Here is a 16438-nt window from a genome sequence, read left to right as displayed (position 1 = left end):
AACCGATCTTCACCAAATGTTCGTGAGTTCGTGGACCAACAAAATCCTATATATATTTTTGAGGTCAAAAGGTCACCATAGGACACAAGTCAAGCACTTTTTTCAAATTTCTAAAATCCTCAATTTTCATCCGATTGACCTGAAATTTCAATAGGATTTTCATATCAACGGACTGAATTCAACCAACAACTATTCTTGGTCAAAATAGGCCAAAAGTTCAAAATAGGCCAAAATGTCAACCACCTTCTTCAAATTTCTAAAATCCTCAATATTCATCCGATTAACTTGAAATTTGAATAGGATTTTCATTTCAGCGAACTGAATTCACCCACCAACTATTTTTGAGGTCAACATAGGTCACAAGGTCAACATAGGCCAAAGGTCAACAACCATTTCAAATTTCTAAGTTCCTCAATTTTCATCCGATTGACTTGGAATTTGAATGAGATTTTCATATCAGCGAACTGAATTCAACGACCAACTATTTTTGAGATCAACATAGGCCAAAAGGTCAACATAGGCCAAAATGTCAACCACTTTTTTCAAAATTCTAAAATCCTCAATTTTCATCCGATTGACCTGAAATTTGAATAGGATTTTCATATCAACGGACTGAATTCAACCACCAACTATTTTTGAGGTCAACATAGGTCACAAGGTCAACATAGGCCAAAGGTCAACAAGCATTTCAAATTTCTAAGTTTTTTTTTTTTTTTTTTTGTATACAAGATCGAGGCTCGTGAAAGAGCTAACATTAATCACACAGAAAGACAAACCGACACATAAAACATATAACATGGGGAGCGGTAGACAAGATGGGGAGAGAGGGGGAAGGACAAAAACACAACATTTGAGAGCAGGGACCGAGAGACATGGAGACATCGAGAAATCTGTGGGAGGGAGAGGGCTTTGGGGGGGGGGGGGCATGGGAAGGGGAGGTGGGAGAGGTATAAAACATATGGACACTGTCAGGACTTCCAGGAAAGAAGTTGGAATTTCAAACAAGGTGGATCTGGGGTGAATTAGTGGGGGTAGAAAAGATCAAGGTTTTGGATGGGGGAAGATAAGAGATGGTGGTGAACAGCTGTTTTAAAGACCTGGAGGGAGGAGTGGGATTGAAGGGAGTGTGGGAGTTTGTTCCAGAGGCGTGAGAAAAGAGGAATGAAGGAGTGAAGGTGAGCAGAGAGCCGAGATTTCGGCAGTTTAACCATCAGAGGGTTGCTGGCAGATCTTGTGCGACCTGTAGGAATATTTGGGGGACAGAGCACAGAGAGAGCTGGGGGAGCAAGGCCGGAGAGGAGTCGATAGAAGACAAAAAGACCACCTACCTGCCTGCGGTGAGTGAGTGAAAGGCCCTCAGCGATAGCTTCATCGCGGGAGATTCCAATGATTCTGAAAGCTTTGGTTTCAACAGCGTGAAGCCGAGCTAGGTGTGAGGCAGGAGCACCGGCCCATAAGGGAGAACAGTATTCCATTGAGCTGCGGATGAAAGCCTTGTATGTGGTGAGGAGCTCAGGTGTGCCTCAAGTTCCTCAATTTTCATCCGATTGACTTGGAATTTGAATGGGATTTTCATATCGGCGAACTGAATTCAACTACCAACTATTTTTGAGATAAACATAGGCGAAAAGGTCAACAAAGGCCAAAATGTCAACCACTTTCTTCAAATTTCTAAAATCCTCAATTTTCATACGATTGACTTGAAATTTGAATAGGGTTTCATATCAGCGAACTGAATTCAACCAACTATTTTTGAGATCAACGTAGGTCATAAGGTCAACAAAGGCCAAAGGTCAACCACTTTTTTAAAATGTCTAAAATCCTCAATTTTCATCCGATTGACTTGAAATTTGAAAAGGATTATCATAGCTTACTGAAACCAACCACCAACTATTTTTGAGGGCAACATAGGCCAAAAGGTCAACATCGGCCAAATTTCTAAAATTTCCAATTTTCATCCGATTAACTTAAACTTTGAAGACGATTTGCATATCAGGTCACTGAATTCAGCCACTAATTATTTTTTGAGGTCAAAGGAATGCTCTACTGAGTGCCATTCTACTTTGTTCTGTTCTGCTAAGTGTCGCTCTATGAGTGATTTTTCATCTGTCTGTCCGCACAGAATAAATATGATTACACCCGCCAGGGAGTAATGCATTCACTCGTGTCCGTGTGTGTGTGTTCGTGTGCGTGTGTGTTCGTGAACAAGGTATCTGGAAAAATTCTGAACGGATTTGGATGAAAGTTGGTGGGATGATTGCCCTTGGGATAAAGAAGAATTGATTAGTTTTTGGTGAAGCTCAGGATATTATTCCCGATCCAGGAATTTTTTGAAGGATTTTTTTACCATTGGAAGATAGGGCTCATTTTTTTAAACATTATCTTCTATATATTCTATATTTAACAATGTATGAAAATAGTGTTCATATTTGTTGTAAATGTAGTTTAAACTCGTGGTTATGCGTTAGAGCGGTGTATTTTTTTAACAGCGTCTTCTTCAATGTTCATTTTTTTCTTTTTTCTAATAAAGACATATTCTGTCATTTTAAAACCACGAAAGTGTGTATTAGGTTTCCCCGTTTAATAAAATGTATCGTTTGATACGTATAATGCTTTAAAACAGTATTTTTTTATATTTTTTTTTACCTCAGAAGAGATATCAACATTTAGCTCAGCGAATGTCATTCACGGTGTCAGTATTTGATGAACTTATGAAGACTTAATTCCAGATTTGTCAATGGCTGAGGTATATTAACAAACGAATAAAACAGATTTGTCAAAATTCCAACTTTTTTTTTAAAGATCGCATGTTCACCCGGGGTTGTGAGAGGCTGAAGAGGAAGAAACCTCGCATGGTCTTCCCAGACCAAATAAATAATTCTGGTTCTGGCTCTGTGATTTTCAGGTGTATTACTCCTGCCAGGGAGTAATGCATTCAATCGTGTCCGTCCGTGTGTGTGTTCGTATGTTCGTGAACAAGATATCTGGAAAAGTTCTGAACGGATTTGGATGAAAGTTGGTGGGATGATTGCCCTTCCGATAAGGAAGAATTGATTAGTTTTTGGTGAAGCTCAGGATATTATTCCGGATCCAGGAATTTAATTTGGAAATTTTTTTGGGAAAGATTTTTTTCTGTTTTACTGCATGAAAGCTTTTATTCTTATTCTTAAATGATTTTTTTCTCCTCTAATTCCGAGATATATTAAAATAAATTATCTGACGTTCGGGCTTACTTTCTTTTTCCTTTTTTTGTTTTGGGGAGGGGATGTTAAACAAAACGTATTATTCCAACTAAACCCACGGCGGGAGTATGCGTTCTAGTTTTCTCTGCAACAGTTGGTCCGTTTGACAGGAAATTTTCACCAGTTTCACAAGTCCACGTGTATAATTTTTTAATGATAATTATGATGTCATCGGTCACGTGGTTCAGCTGCCATCTTGGAAAAACCAAAAACATTTGCACCTCCATATCTCTGAAAGCGCTGCACAGAAAAAAGTGAGACATGGCTCATTGTAAAGAACTCTCCATGTGGAATAACATCTGTTAAAGACGTCATAGGTGCTTCAATTATGGTCATAATTTGACAAGTACAAAACTTCATCCCATCAAGATGAAATTTCGAGCATAATCTAGGTATAAATTAGTGGAGAAATAAAATAAATAATGATAACGTCATCGGTCACGTGGTTCAGCAGCCATATTTGTTTCAACACAACAGCCTTAAAAACCACTGAAAATAAATCTTGGCGAGGGTTTGCTATCTCTGATTGCTCTTCCTTGTTTCCACTTGCAATGTATGGATGTCAGTTATGGACATCATTCACCATCCTCCTCTTGGTTTGTATTGTCACATCTTTGTATTTCCAGATTTGTCAATACTGACATTGCTGTTCTCCCCATTGCCAACCGTCTGGTACTTTTTCTCCTTCACATTCTCCACTCGAAAGTTTAAATCGAGGAAGACTAAGAAAGCCTTTGATGGCTAAAAACTTCTCTGACAATTAAATATCGATCATCTTGAAGCTACGTCCGCTAATTATTTAATTTCTTCCGATTAGTTATTTAATGGAAATGAGGCACCCTGCTTGTACTGTGAACTCATATTTCTTGTATATACACACACACATTTACATATAAATATATATATATATATATATATATATATATATATATATATATATATACATATATACATACATATATACATATTGTTATGTCGGGTGGGGTAGTGATATGTAGATATGCGCCAAACTAACACATCCGCCAAACTAAGACATCCGCCAAACTAAGACATCCGCCAAACTAAGACATGCGCCAAACTAAGACATGCGCCAAACTAAGACATGCGCCAAACAAACACATGCGCCAAACAAACACATGCGCCAAACTAAGACATCCGCCAAACTAACACATCCGCCAAACTAAGACATGCGCCAAACTAACACATGCGCCAAACTAAGCCATCAGCCAAACAAACACGTGCGCCAAACAAACACGTGCGCCAAACTAAGACATCCGCCAAACAAACATGCGCCAAAGTAAGACATCCACCAAACAAACATGCGCCAAACTAACATCCGCCAAACCAATACATCCACCAACCCAACACGCGTGCCAAGGCAACATGCGCGCCAAGCCAACACACGTGCCAAGGCAACACATGCACCAAACCAACACATCTGCCAAACCAACATATCCATGCAACCAATACATCTGCCAGACCAACACATCTGTCAAAACAACACATCCGCCAAAACAACACAACAGCCAAACTAAAACATCTGCCAAACCAACACATCCGCCAAACGAACACATCCGCCAAACTAACACATCCGCCAAACTAACACATCCGCCAAACTAACACATCTGCCAAACTAACACATCCGCCAAACTAACACATCTACCAAACCAACACATCCACACAACCAATCCATCTGCCAAACCAACACATCCACCAAACCAACACAGCGGCCAAACCAACACATGCGCCAAACTAACGCATCCGCCAAACCAACACATTCGCCAAACCAACACATTCGCAAATACAACACATCTGCCAAACCAACACATCAGCCAAACCAACACATCAGCCAACCCAACACATCAGCCAAACCAACACATCCGCCAAACAAACATGCGCCAAACTAAGACATCCGCCAAACTAAGACATCCGCAAAACAAACACATGCGCCAAACGAAGACATCCGCCAAACTAAGACATCTGCCAAACAAACACATGTGCCAAGCTAAGACATCCGCCAAACTAATACATCCACCAAACAAACAGGCGCCAAACTAAGACATCCACCAAAACAAACACATCCGCCAAACCAACAAGCGCGCCAAGGCAACACGTGCGCCAAGGCAACACGTCTGCCAAACCAACACATCCACGCAATCAATACATCAGCCAAACAACACATCCGCCAAACCAACACAACAGCCAAACCAACACATCTGCCAAACCAACACATCAGCCAAACCAACACATCCGCCAAACTAAGACATCCGCCAAACTAAGACATCCGCAAACCAAACACATGCGCCAAACGAAGACATCCGCCAAACCAACAAGCGCGCCAAGGCAACACGTGCGCCAAGGCAACACGTCTGCCAAACCAACACATCCACGCAATCAATAAATCAGCCAAACAACACATCCGCCAAACCAGCACAACAGCCAAACTAAAACATCCGCCAAACCAACACATCTGCCAAACTAACACAGCCGCCAAACCAACACATCTACCAAACCAACACATCTGCCAAACCAACACATCTGCAAAACCAACACATCTGCAAAACCAACACATCTGCCACACCAACACGCGCGCCAAGGCATCACGTGCGCCAAGGCAACACGCGCGCCAAGGTAACACGCGCGCCAAGGCAACACGCGCGCCAAGGCAACACGCGCGCCAAGGCAACACGCGCGGCAAGGCAACACGTGCTTCAAGGCAACACGTGCGCCAAACTAACACGTCCGCAAAACCAACACATCCGCCAAACCAACACATGCGCCAAACTAACACATCCACCAAGCCAACAAATCCACCAAACTAACACATCTGCCAAAACAACACATCCACCAAACTAACACATCCACCAAAACAACACATCCGCCAAACCAACACTTTCGTCAAAAAATGCATCCGCCAAACCAACACAACCGCCAAACCAAACCAAACCCCTCACTACCCCACTAACGCTACCCCTCATGAGCGACAATTTAAGTACCAACATCGAAGCTCCAGCGGTCAGCCCCTACTCTCGTGGTTAACCGAGCCTGGACCAGCTTTACGAAACTGTACGGTCCGCCAGAGCAAATATGAACCGTTTGTGGACCGTTTAGACATACTGGACACGAACCCCGAATACGCGCACGTCCGGTTGGCTGACGGCCAAGAAACATCAGTGCCGATTCAGCATCTGGCGCCTTGTGGAGAAATGGATGAGCAGGCCGACAAGAGGGGATCGGCCGAGGTTGACTGAACATCCCCCACCTGGGCGGACTCGCCCCCGGTCGCAGCTACTGGGGCGACGCTGCTTCGCATTATGAGAGCATGTCTCCCTTGCCACAGGCCATGGTCTCGCCGAGTGAGGGAGTGAGGTCGATACCTAGCACGGGTGCTTCTGGAGGGGACCCAGTATACTGCATGCGAGGTGGGAGGCTTTGTCACCCACCAACCCATTTTGGCTACGATACCTATTAGTTGCATTCTTAAGAGAGGGAGATTGTGATAAATTTGAAGAGGAAGAAGAGGCATGTTGCGGGCATGGAATAAACATTTCTGTCTGCCATGGGCGGACGCCTGCTGATGTAAGAGGATTTGAGTATTTAACCAGCTGTAGAAGTTACACTGCCAATGCTGCTATGGATTCTGAAAGATCTTGGTAAGATGTGATTACGAGGTTCGACCAGTGACTTAGATTGCTTATTTCATTTTATAACTGTCTTGATGTGCTTTCATATTCTTTGTGGAGCTATTAAAATGACTGCTGTGTTTATGTCGGTAAACGCCAAGTCGATTACAATAAAACCTCATATTCTGAAGAGAGGTCTTGGAGTCTGATTTCACGACAATACAATTACTTGTTTTAGTCTACAATTGCATTGGTGTGGTTTTACCATGGTTTATTAGAACACGCAAAACAACAAATCTTTCTGCCGTGTTCCCACTCCAGACTGAGGTGCACCACAACCGGGGTTTGGGGAGGTAATACGTAACACTCGACAGACAAAGCAATTGCAAAACCATATCCTGCTGTGTATGTGTGTGTGTGCCTGTCTCCGTGTGTGTGTGTGTGGGGGGGGGGGGGGGCGGGGGGTAGGGGCAGGGCGGGGAGGGGGTAATTATTCACACTTAAAAAGCAAATTCTTTATTTTTTAAAGTACACAAACAAACAGTTTATAAATAAATTCTTGAAATTGCATCTGAGAACTGAGAATTTAATATTAGTTGCACAACATGGTTTGGAAGAAAACCTGTTTACAACAATCGATAAAATCAGTTCTTTTAGGAGTAAAATAATGTTTATTAACAGGAAGTAGATTGTTCAATGGGCAGGATGACAAAAAAAAAACGTCAGTGAAAATGATGCAAACCTAATTTAAATTATTTTGCCCATTTCACCAAAATAAAGACTCATGCATTCATTACTCGAGTTTCGGTGCAAGAGTTTTAAAAAAAAAGAAAAAAAAAAGACCATCACCGACTCCAAAGATATCTCAACTCAGTCGAGAATTGAAAAGGTCTGAAAACAAATAACAAAAACAAACAAACAACACAAACCTTCAAACTAAACCTATTAATTATCATGTATGGATTCAACAAAAGCCAAGCATAAAGGTAACTTTAGTGAATGCAGGTTAAGAAAACTAATCGTAGTATTTCGAAAGACCACAAAGAGATGGATCAAGTTGCAAACTGCACTTGCAATTGACCAGGATGTGGAAATTATTTTAAATGTCCAGAAAGTAGCGTCTGGGATAGGAAGGAGCAGTTTTCAGAGGGGACAATAATTGGCCTGTGAATCATCAGTGCTCAGAGCTTTTTTGCGCAGTAAGAACTGCAGGTACACGCCGTATCCGAGGATAGCAAATCTCTACTGTAACAACGCAAGCTCCTGCTCTTCCCACACACAATGGGGTGATCTGCAAGAGGGGAAGGGGGGATTTCATTGACAATTATGCAAATATTTAAATTACAAAAAAATTGTTCACAGCAAATTATCCACTTCGGTCCAACGATAAGGCTCACTCTGGAGAGCCCAAATGAAAAGCAAGACAAGCACAAATACAAAGCCTTTGGCCTTTGAAGAATGTACCAGACAAATGCCTTGATCTATTGTGCTTTGTCACAGGAAAAAGTGACATTCCACCTGTTCCCACAATTTTGGAAATAAAAACATAAAAATGGACAAAAGAAAAGGAAGACGAGGAACTTGGATTTTAACATAGTCAGATTTGACAATATAATCAATGTTTTGAGACAATCCAAGGCAACAATTGGACACAACTAGAAAGGGAATGAGAGAGAAAGAGAGAGAAAGAGAGAAAGAGAGAGAAAGGAGGAAGAGGAAGGAGAGAAAATAGGAAGAGGAAGAAACTGAAAAGAACAGCAAATAAGAGTGTAGTAAGAGCCCATCAAGTCTTGCTCAATTTCTGGTGACTGTTGGATTTCTCCAAACATCCATATACTCTATTGCTTCCCAAAGTTCTGGCAGAGTCACCTTGGTTTCAGCTTTTACCCCCATCCATTCAGCACATGCAAGATATGTCTCTTCCTCTTCTTCACTGAAAACACTCAGCATTGTTGATTTCTCCAGACTTGTTCTACATGCATAATGTATCCAAATTATGGCAGTTGTTTTGGTATCAGCACTTCTAATGTACATGGTCATCTAATTTCAAGCACGTATTTGTTTCTTCTTGCAATCCATGGACTATTTAATATTCGTCTCAAACACCACATTTCAAAACTGTCAATTGTTTTTCGTCACTGTTATTTCCCTCACATGAGGAGAGGGTATTGCATTTGAGTCCGTTTGTTACTTGGCAAAAAATATTTTTTGACAAGTATGTTGATCACTTCGGTTTGTGTTTGTCTGTCTGCTCACTTATACTTGCCTGCAGGTCACAATTTTAAACCGATCTTCACCAAAAGTTCGTGAGTTCGTGGAGCAACAAAATCCTATATATATTTTTGAGGTCAAAAGGTCACCATAGGACACAAGTCAAGCACTTTTTTCAAATTTCTAAAATCCTCAATTTTCATCCGATTGACCTGAAATTTCAATAGGATTTTCATATCAACGGATTGAATTCAACCAACAACTATTCTTGAGGTCAAAATAGGCCAAAAGTTCAAAATAGGCCAAAATGTCAACCACCTTCTTCAAATTTCTAAAATCCTCAATATTCATCCGATTAACTTGAAATTTGAATAGGATTTTCATTTCAGCGAACTGAATTCACCCACCAACTATTTTTGAGGTCAACATAGGTCACAAGGTCAACATAGGCCAAAGGTAAACAACCATTTCAAATTTCTAAGTTCCTCAATTTTCATCCGATTGACTTGGAATTTGAATGAGATTTTCATATCAGCGAACTGAATTCAACGACCAACTATTTTTGAGATCAACATCGGCCAAAAGGTCAACATAGGCCAAAATGTCAACCACTTTCTTCAAATTTCTAAAATCCTCAATTTTCATCCAATTGACTTGAAATTTGAATGAGATTTTCATATCGGCGAACTGAATTCAACTACCAACTATTTTTGAGATCAACATAGCCCAAAATGTCAATCACTTCAAATTTCTAAAATCCTCAATTTTCATCCAATTGACTTGAAATTTGAATGAGATTTTCATATCAGCAAACTGAATTCAACCAACTATTTATGAGATCAACGTAGGTCATAAGGTCAACAAAGGCCAAAGGTAAACCACTTTTTTGAAATCTCTAAAATCCTCAATTTTCATCCGATTGAGTTGAAATTTGAAAAGGATTGTCATAGCTTACTGAAACCAACCACCAACTATTTTGGCGGTCAACATAGGCCAAAAGGTCAACATAGGCCAAATTTCTAAAATTGTCAATTTTCATCCGATTAACTTAAACTTTGAAGACGATTTGCATATCAGGTCACTGAATTCAGCCACCAATTATTTTTTGAGGTCAAAAGGATGCTCTGCTGAGTGCCATTCTACTTTGTTCTGTTTTGCTAAGTGTCGCTCTATGAGTGATTTTTCATCTGTTTGTCCGCACAGAATAAATATGATTACAGTTTCACAACTCCACGTGTATAATTTTTTAATGATAATTATGATGTCATCGGTCACGTGTTTCAGCCGCCATCTTGGAAAAACCAAAAACATTTGCACCTCCATATCTCTGAAAGCGCTGCACAGAAAAAATTGAGACATGGCTCATTGTAAAGAACTCTCCATGTGGAATAACATCTGTTAATGATGTCATCGGTGCATCAATTGACGTCATAATTTGACTAGCACAAAACTTCATCTGATCAAGATGAAATTTCTTGAGCATAATCTAGGTATAAATTAGTGGAGAAATAAAAATAATGATGACATCGGTCACGTGGTTCAGCCGCCATATTTGTTTCAACACAAAAGCCTTAAAAACCACTGAAAATAAATCCTGGTGAGGGTTTGCAATCTCTGATTGCTCTTCCTTGTTTCCACTTGCAATGTGTGGATGTCAGTTATGGACATCATTCACCATCCTCCTCTTGGTTTGTATTGTCACATCTTTGTATTTCCAGATTTGTCAACACTGACATTGCTGTTCTCCCCATTGCCAACCGTCTGGTACTTTTTCTCCTTCACATTCTCCACTCGAAAGTTTAAATCGAGGAAGACGTAGAAGGCTTTTGTTGGCTGAAAGCTTCTCTGATAATTAAATATCGATCATCTTGAAGCTACGGCCGCTAAATATTTAATTTCTTCCGATTAGTTATTTAATGCAAATGAGGCACCCTGCTTGTACTGTGAAGATCCTGCTATTTCTTATATATATATATATACACATACACACATATATGTGTGTGTGTGTGTGTGTGTGTGTGTGTGTGTGTGTGTGTGTGTGTGTGTGTGTGTGTGTGTGTGTGTGTGTGTGTGTGTGTGTGTGTGTGTGTGTGTGTGTGTGTGTGTGTGTGTGTGTGTGTGTGTGTGTGTGTGTGTGTGTGTGTGTGTGTGTGTGTGTGTGTGTGTATATATATATATATATATATATATATATATATATATATATATATATATGTGTATATGTGTGTATATATATATATAAGACATAGCAGGATCTTCACAGTACAAGCAGGGTGCCTCATTTGCATTAAACAACTAATCGGAAGAAATTAAATAATTATCAGAGAAGCTTTGTATGTATGTATGTATGTATGTATGTGTATATATATACATATATATATATATATATATATATATATATATATATATATATATATATATATATATATATATATATATATATATATAAATATATATACATACAGTGGGACCTCTAAATCCGAATTTAATTCCTTCCAGCGGCAGTTCGGATTGGGAAAAGTTCTGAATTAGAAACTATTTTCCTCATAATAAATAATGGAAAGTGAATTAATCCGTTCCTGGACCCCAAAAACCCATTATCAAGACACTGTTAACTGCAAATACACATGATTCAAGGTAAAATAAGATGAGTAAATGCCCTAAATATCAAATAATAATAATAATAAAAACAAGAAATAAATGTACTAACATGTACATTACATTACGAAATAAATGTTACGAATTTGAGAAAGTTTAAAGAATGTGAGAATTATGGTTTTGTTGTGTGTAACTGACCCTCGTAATGTAAAGAAAGGTCGAAGCTCGTCCTCTTAGTTAATTCCATAAACCTACACACAGGACACCATATATCCTTTTAAATAGTTAGTCCCTTATTCTATGTAGGCTAAGGATGTGTTTCCCAATAGGTTGACTCTTCATTGCACCGAATTAAATAAGAGTAGGCCCCTCCGACGCCCCATGGCAGCTTCCAAGTGCCAGGTTTGCCAGGTTTGCTGCAATTGACTCTTTAGGCACTTTGCTGCATTTTCATCTGCCGTCCACTTTGCTGCATTTGACTCCATTACGCACGAGGTAACGACGAAGAAGAAAGGCGGGTCTCCACCTCGTCATAGAGGGGAGGAGTAAGTCGGCCCCGCTCATCCAACCCAGAACGAGGGGTTTGGCTTGAGAGGGCGGAGAGAGAACGCTTGGGGGAGGTTCGCAAAGGGTGAAGGGCGGGGCCTATATAACCCGCCGCGGGACACTCCCCACGAGATGAGCTGAGAGGAGAGATGAGTTCTGAGTCCAGGAGATGCGCTGGAGATGAGCAGGTGTGACCAAGCCGCCATGAGACGTGCCGCGCTGCAGGAAAAACGGACCGAGGCAACGCAAGGAGCGCGCGAGGCAGCAGTACGGAGAAAGGAACTTCGCCTGCGCAGTTTGGGACCAACGACCGCAGCTCGGCTTCTTGACGGCGGTGCCTTCTGGCCCGACCGTGCCCAGTACCCGCTGAACCTTCCTTGCCTCTCAAAGCCACCCATCTCCAAGCCATTCATTCCTGCCTGCATTTCCCCGTGTAAGTGTGATCGTCCGTCTGTCTTTAACGTTGTCCTGGGGTTTATTAATTAAGCTTGTATAGGTAAGCTAATGATTTCACTGTGTTTCCTGCTCCTTCCATTTTCTGTATACAACCTTGACTGCTCTCTTTGCTTTGGTTTGTGTAAATAATTAATAAATCCTGTTATTCCTCCGTACTTCTTCTTCTTCATTCTCGTTCGGTCGCTTTAGTGGTTTCAATATTGAGTATGTGGCGCGATTCGGCCAACGTTTGAGAATCGGGTTAGTCTTTGGTAATGGCTCGAACTTCGGGTTGCTAAAAACCGCTCGGCAACTAACTAGACCATCCAAACCGGGGTTCGAGCGGTACTTGTCTCCCTAGTCTGCGGAGGGACGGATAAAGGTATTCGGGATAGACCCTGGGCCCATAACCCTGATCCGTTCCATCCCGCGGGATAGCGTTACAAGTGCAGGACCGGGGAGACGGCCAGCTTAACAGGACAAGGGGCTAATCACCCCTTGCTAACGGGAGAGCCGTCCCATGTATGTATGTATACACACACACACACACACACACACACACACACACACACACACACACACACACACACACACACACACACACACACACACACACACACACACACACACACACAGACCTCTAAATCCGAATTTAATTCGTTCCAGTGGCAGTTCGGATTGGGAAAAGTTCTGAATTAGAAACTATTTTCCTCATAAGAAATAATGGAAAGTGAATTAATCCGTTCCTGGACCCCAAAAACCCATTATCAAGACACTGTTAACTGCAAATACACATGATTCAAGGTAAAATAAGATGAGTAAATGCCCTAAATATCAAATAATAATAATAATAAAAACAAGAAATAAATGTACTAACATGAAAATAACTGCATTTACCTTAGTGGAGAGTTCTGATGGTGCATGTGGAAGCTGGAGAGGAGGAAGGAGGGAGAGGGTTTTATTGCTTGGAAGGTGAGGCACCTTCCAAGCTCACATCAGATGACTGTGCTTCTGGTGTTTGCTCTCTTTGTCTCTTAACACCACTTGTAGAGGGTTGGGGCTCACTAGGCTTTGCTTTCTTTAGAGAACCACCTCTCCAAAGTTGCCTGGTGTTGGTGACTTTTCTTAATTTTTCTGAAGTGGTCAATCACATTGTCACTGAACAAGTTAATGCTCCTGTTAACCACTGCTTTATTAGGGTGCCACTTTTCAACAATGGCCTGTGTTTTAGACCAATGGAAGCACAGTTCTTTAATTTCAGCACTGGAAATGTTACCACGAGCTCCCTCTTCATCCTCTGAAGAAATTTCCACTGCCACTTCTTCTTGCTGCATCTTGTGGAGGTGCTGAAGTTCTTCTGTGGTGAGTTCCTTGTTGTGATCCTCCACTAACTCCTCCACATCCTCTTCACTCACCTCCAAGCCCATGGACTGACCCAATGCTACAATAGCAGGCACAATAGGTTCTTCAAAGCCTTCAAAATCTCTCCCTGCAACACAATCAGGCCAGAGTTTCTTCCAGGCAGAGTTCATTGTCCTCAGAGACACTTCCCTCCATGCTTTGTCAATGATTCTTAGGCAATGGAGGATATTATAATGATCCTTCCAAAAGTCTCTGAGGGTCAGTTCAGTCTCGTTTGTCACCTCAAAGCATCTCTGGAACATAGCCTTGGTGTACAACTTCTTGAAATTTGAGATGACTTGCTGGTCCATGGGCTGGATGAGAGGAGTGGTATTGGGGGGCAAGAACTTCACCTTGATGAAGCTGTATTCTTCCTCCAAATCTTCTTCCAAGCCTGGAGGATGAGCAGGAGCATTGTCCATCACAAGAAGAGCCTTCAGGGGTAGATTCTTCTCCTCAAGATAAGCCTTCACAGAAGGGGCAAACTCCTCATGAATCCACTCAGTGAAGAACTGCCTGGTAGCCCATGCTTTCACGTTTGCCCTCCACATAACATTAAGCTTGCTCTTAATCACATTGTTCTTTTTGAACACACGTGGATTCTCTGAGTGGTACACAAGCAAAGGCTTTATCTTGCAGTCTCCACTAGCATTAGCACACAACGAGAGAGTAAGCCTATCTTTCATTGGCTTATGGCCTGGTACAGAATTCTCTTCCTTCGTTATGTAGGTCCTCCTTGGCATCTTTTTCCAGAAGAGGCCTGTCTCATCACAATTGAACACCTGTTGTGCCACATACCCCTCAGTGTTCACAAATGCACTAAATTTATTCACAAAGTCTGCTGCTCCATCCTTATTCGAACTAGCAGCCTCTCCATGCATAACACTGTGGATCCCACTTCTTCTCTTAAACTTTTCAAACCACCCCCTACTATCCTTAAACTCATCACCATCAGCACTACTTCCAGGCAAGTCTTTCATAAGGTCACCGTGCAGGAGCTTCGCTTTCTCACAGATAATGCCCTCAGAGATGGCAGCACCAACCAATTGTTTCTCATTTATCCAAACGAAGAGGAGTTTTTCCATCTCCTCCATAAACTTCGATCTCCTACGGGTCAGAGTCGTAACACCTTTTGCCACATCAGCTGCTTTAATCACTTCCTTATTTTTCAAAATCGTACACACGGTCGATTTCGGCATCTCGAACATAGCAGCGAGATCCATCACACGCATACCGCCCTCATGCTTAGCGATAAGTTGTTTCTTCACCTCAATTGTCGCTCTCACCGCCTTCCTCTTATTTTTATTGCCTTCACTGCTCTTCTTAGGTGCCATGGTGAATGGGTAAGGGTTATCTTCAAAGAAAAAAAAGCACAAATCAAGGTGAAAACATGAGGTAAACTAGCGACGAACACACGAGAGATGCTGCCAGAACTAGTACAACCGACCAACTGAAGGAACAAAGCAACTTCCGGGTTGTGCATGCGGGAGCAGGTGTGGGTGATGCTGCGCGAAGATGCGCGGGAAATATGAACGACGCTCGTGGCGGGAAATATGAACGACGCTCGCGGCGGGAAATATGAACGACGCTAACGCTATGTTGGCGGTTCGGTTATAGAAATACATTCGGAATTAGGGACAACATTTTCTCGAATTTACGGTTCGGAATTAGAGTAGTTCGAGATGAGGGGCGTTCGGAATTAGGGGTCACTACTGTGTATATATATATATATCTATATATATAATAGGCGAAGATGATTCTGTCTGTTGGACGTCTGTCCAGGGTGTGGCTTACTCGGTTTGCAGAGTAGCTCCACCCACTCCTCCTTCTCGAATAGCTTTTGAGGCCTGTTTAGTTAGGCCCGTGCTGTCTTTCTCTCTCACGCAGATTTATTTCAATTCTAATTCGATATATCATTTCATTTTTCGCAGTTGTTAACATAGTTCTAGACTCGGTTGAAAAAAAACGGGAAGAAAATCCGATGAAAGTTTCCGTTTATAGAACGAAATGAAATCTCAAACGCCTGTAAACTAAAGCCCATTCATTGAGTCACCCTCACGATTTTATCTCGAATTCACCATCTGATTTAATTTTTATCGATGGTTTTAGACTCGGTGTCAGAAATAATTGAGAACATTCACACACACGCGGGAAAATGCAGATATATTTTTAAAATTCGCGTCATGCTGTATCATACACCGCCCAACATGATACCGACGGCAACGTGTCGACATATATAAAAAATTCGCTTTTCTTTTCCGTTAAGATATATTACTTTTTCGTTTGATGACAGTCACAAAAACGTCAACAATGATGCCGACATATATTTCTTCGTTTTTATTTCATTCAACATTATTATCCGTAAGTAAAGGTTCACGTGTG

The 16438-nt window shown here is 41.4% G+C and overlaps 1 protein-coding gene across 3 annotated transcripts in view; it reads right to left on the bottom strand.

The window, feature by feature from the left end:
* Positions 1-7365: 7365 nt before the first annotated feature.
* Positions 7366-16438, bottom strand: part of LOC137425490 (kelch-like protein 5) — a 154910-nt gene continuing 145837 nt past the window's right edge. For all 3 annotated transcript variants that reach the window (XM_068113988.2, XM_068113989.2, XM_068113987.2), the window contains one exon: positions 7366-8156. In XM_068113988.2, coding sequence (XP_067970089.2) covers positions 8040-8156 — 117 coding nt within the window. In that variant the 3' untranslated portion in view covers positions 7366-8039. The remainder of the gene's footprint in view (positions 8157-16438) is intronic.

This window comes from Myxine glutinosa, chromosome 4 (genome assembly GCF_964187855.1).
Source record: "Myxine glutinosa chromosome 4, kmMyxGlut1.1, whole genome shotgun sequence".
In the NCBI taxonomy this organism is placed as follows: domain Eukaryota; kingdom Metazoa; phylum Chordata; class Myxini; order Myxiniformes; family Myxinidae; genus Myxine; species Myxine glutinosa.
The sequence above is the reverse complement of the archived record's forward strand: the minus strand, read 5'-3'. Positions and strand labels throughout refer to the sequence as shown.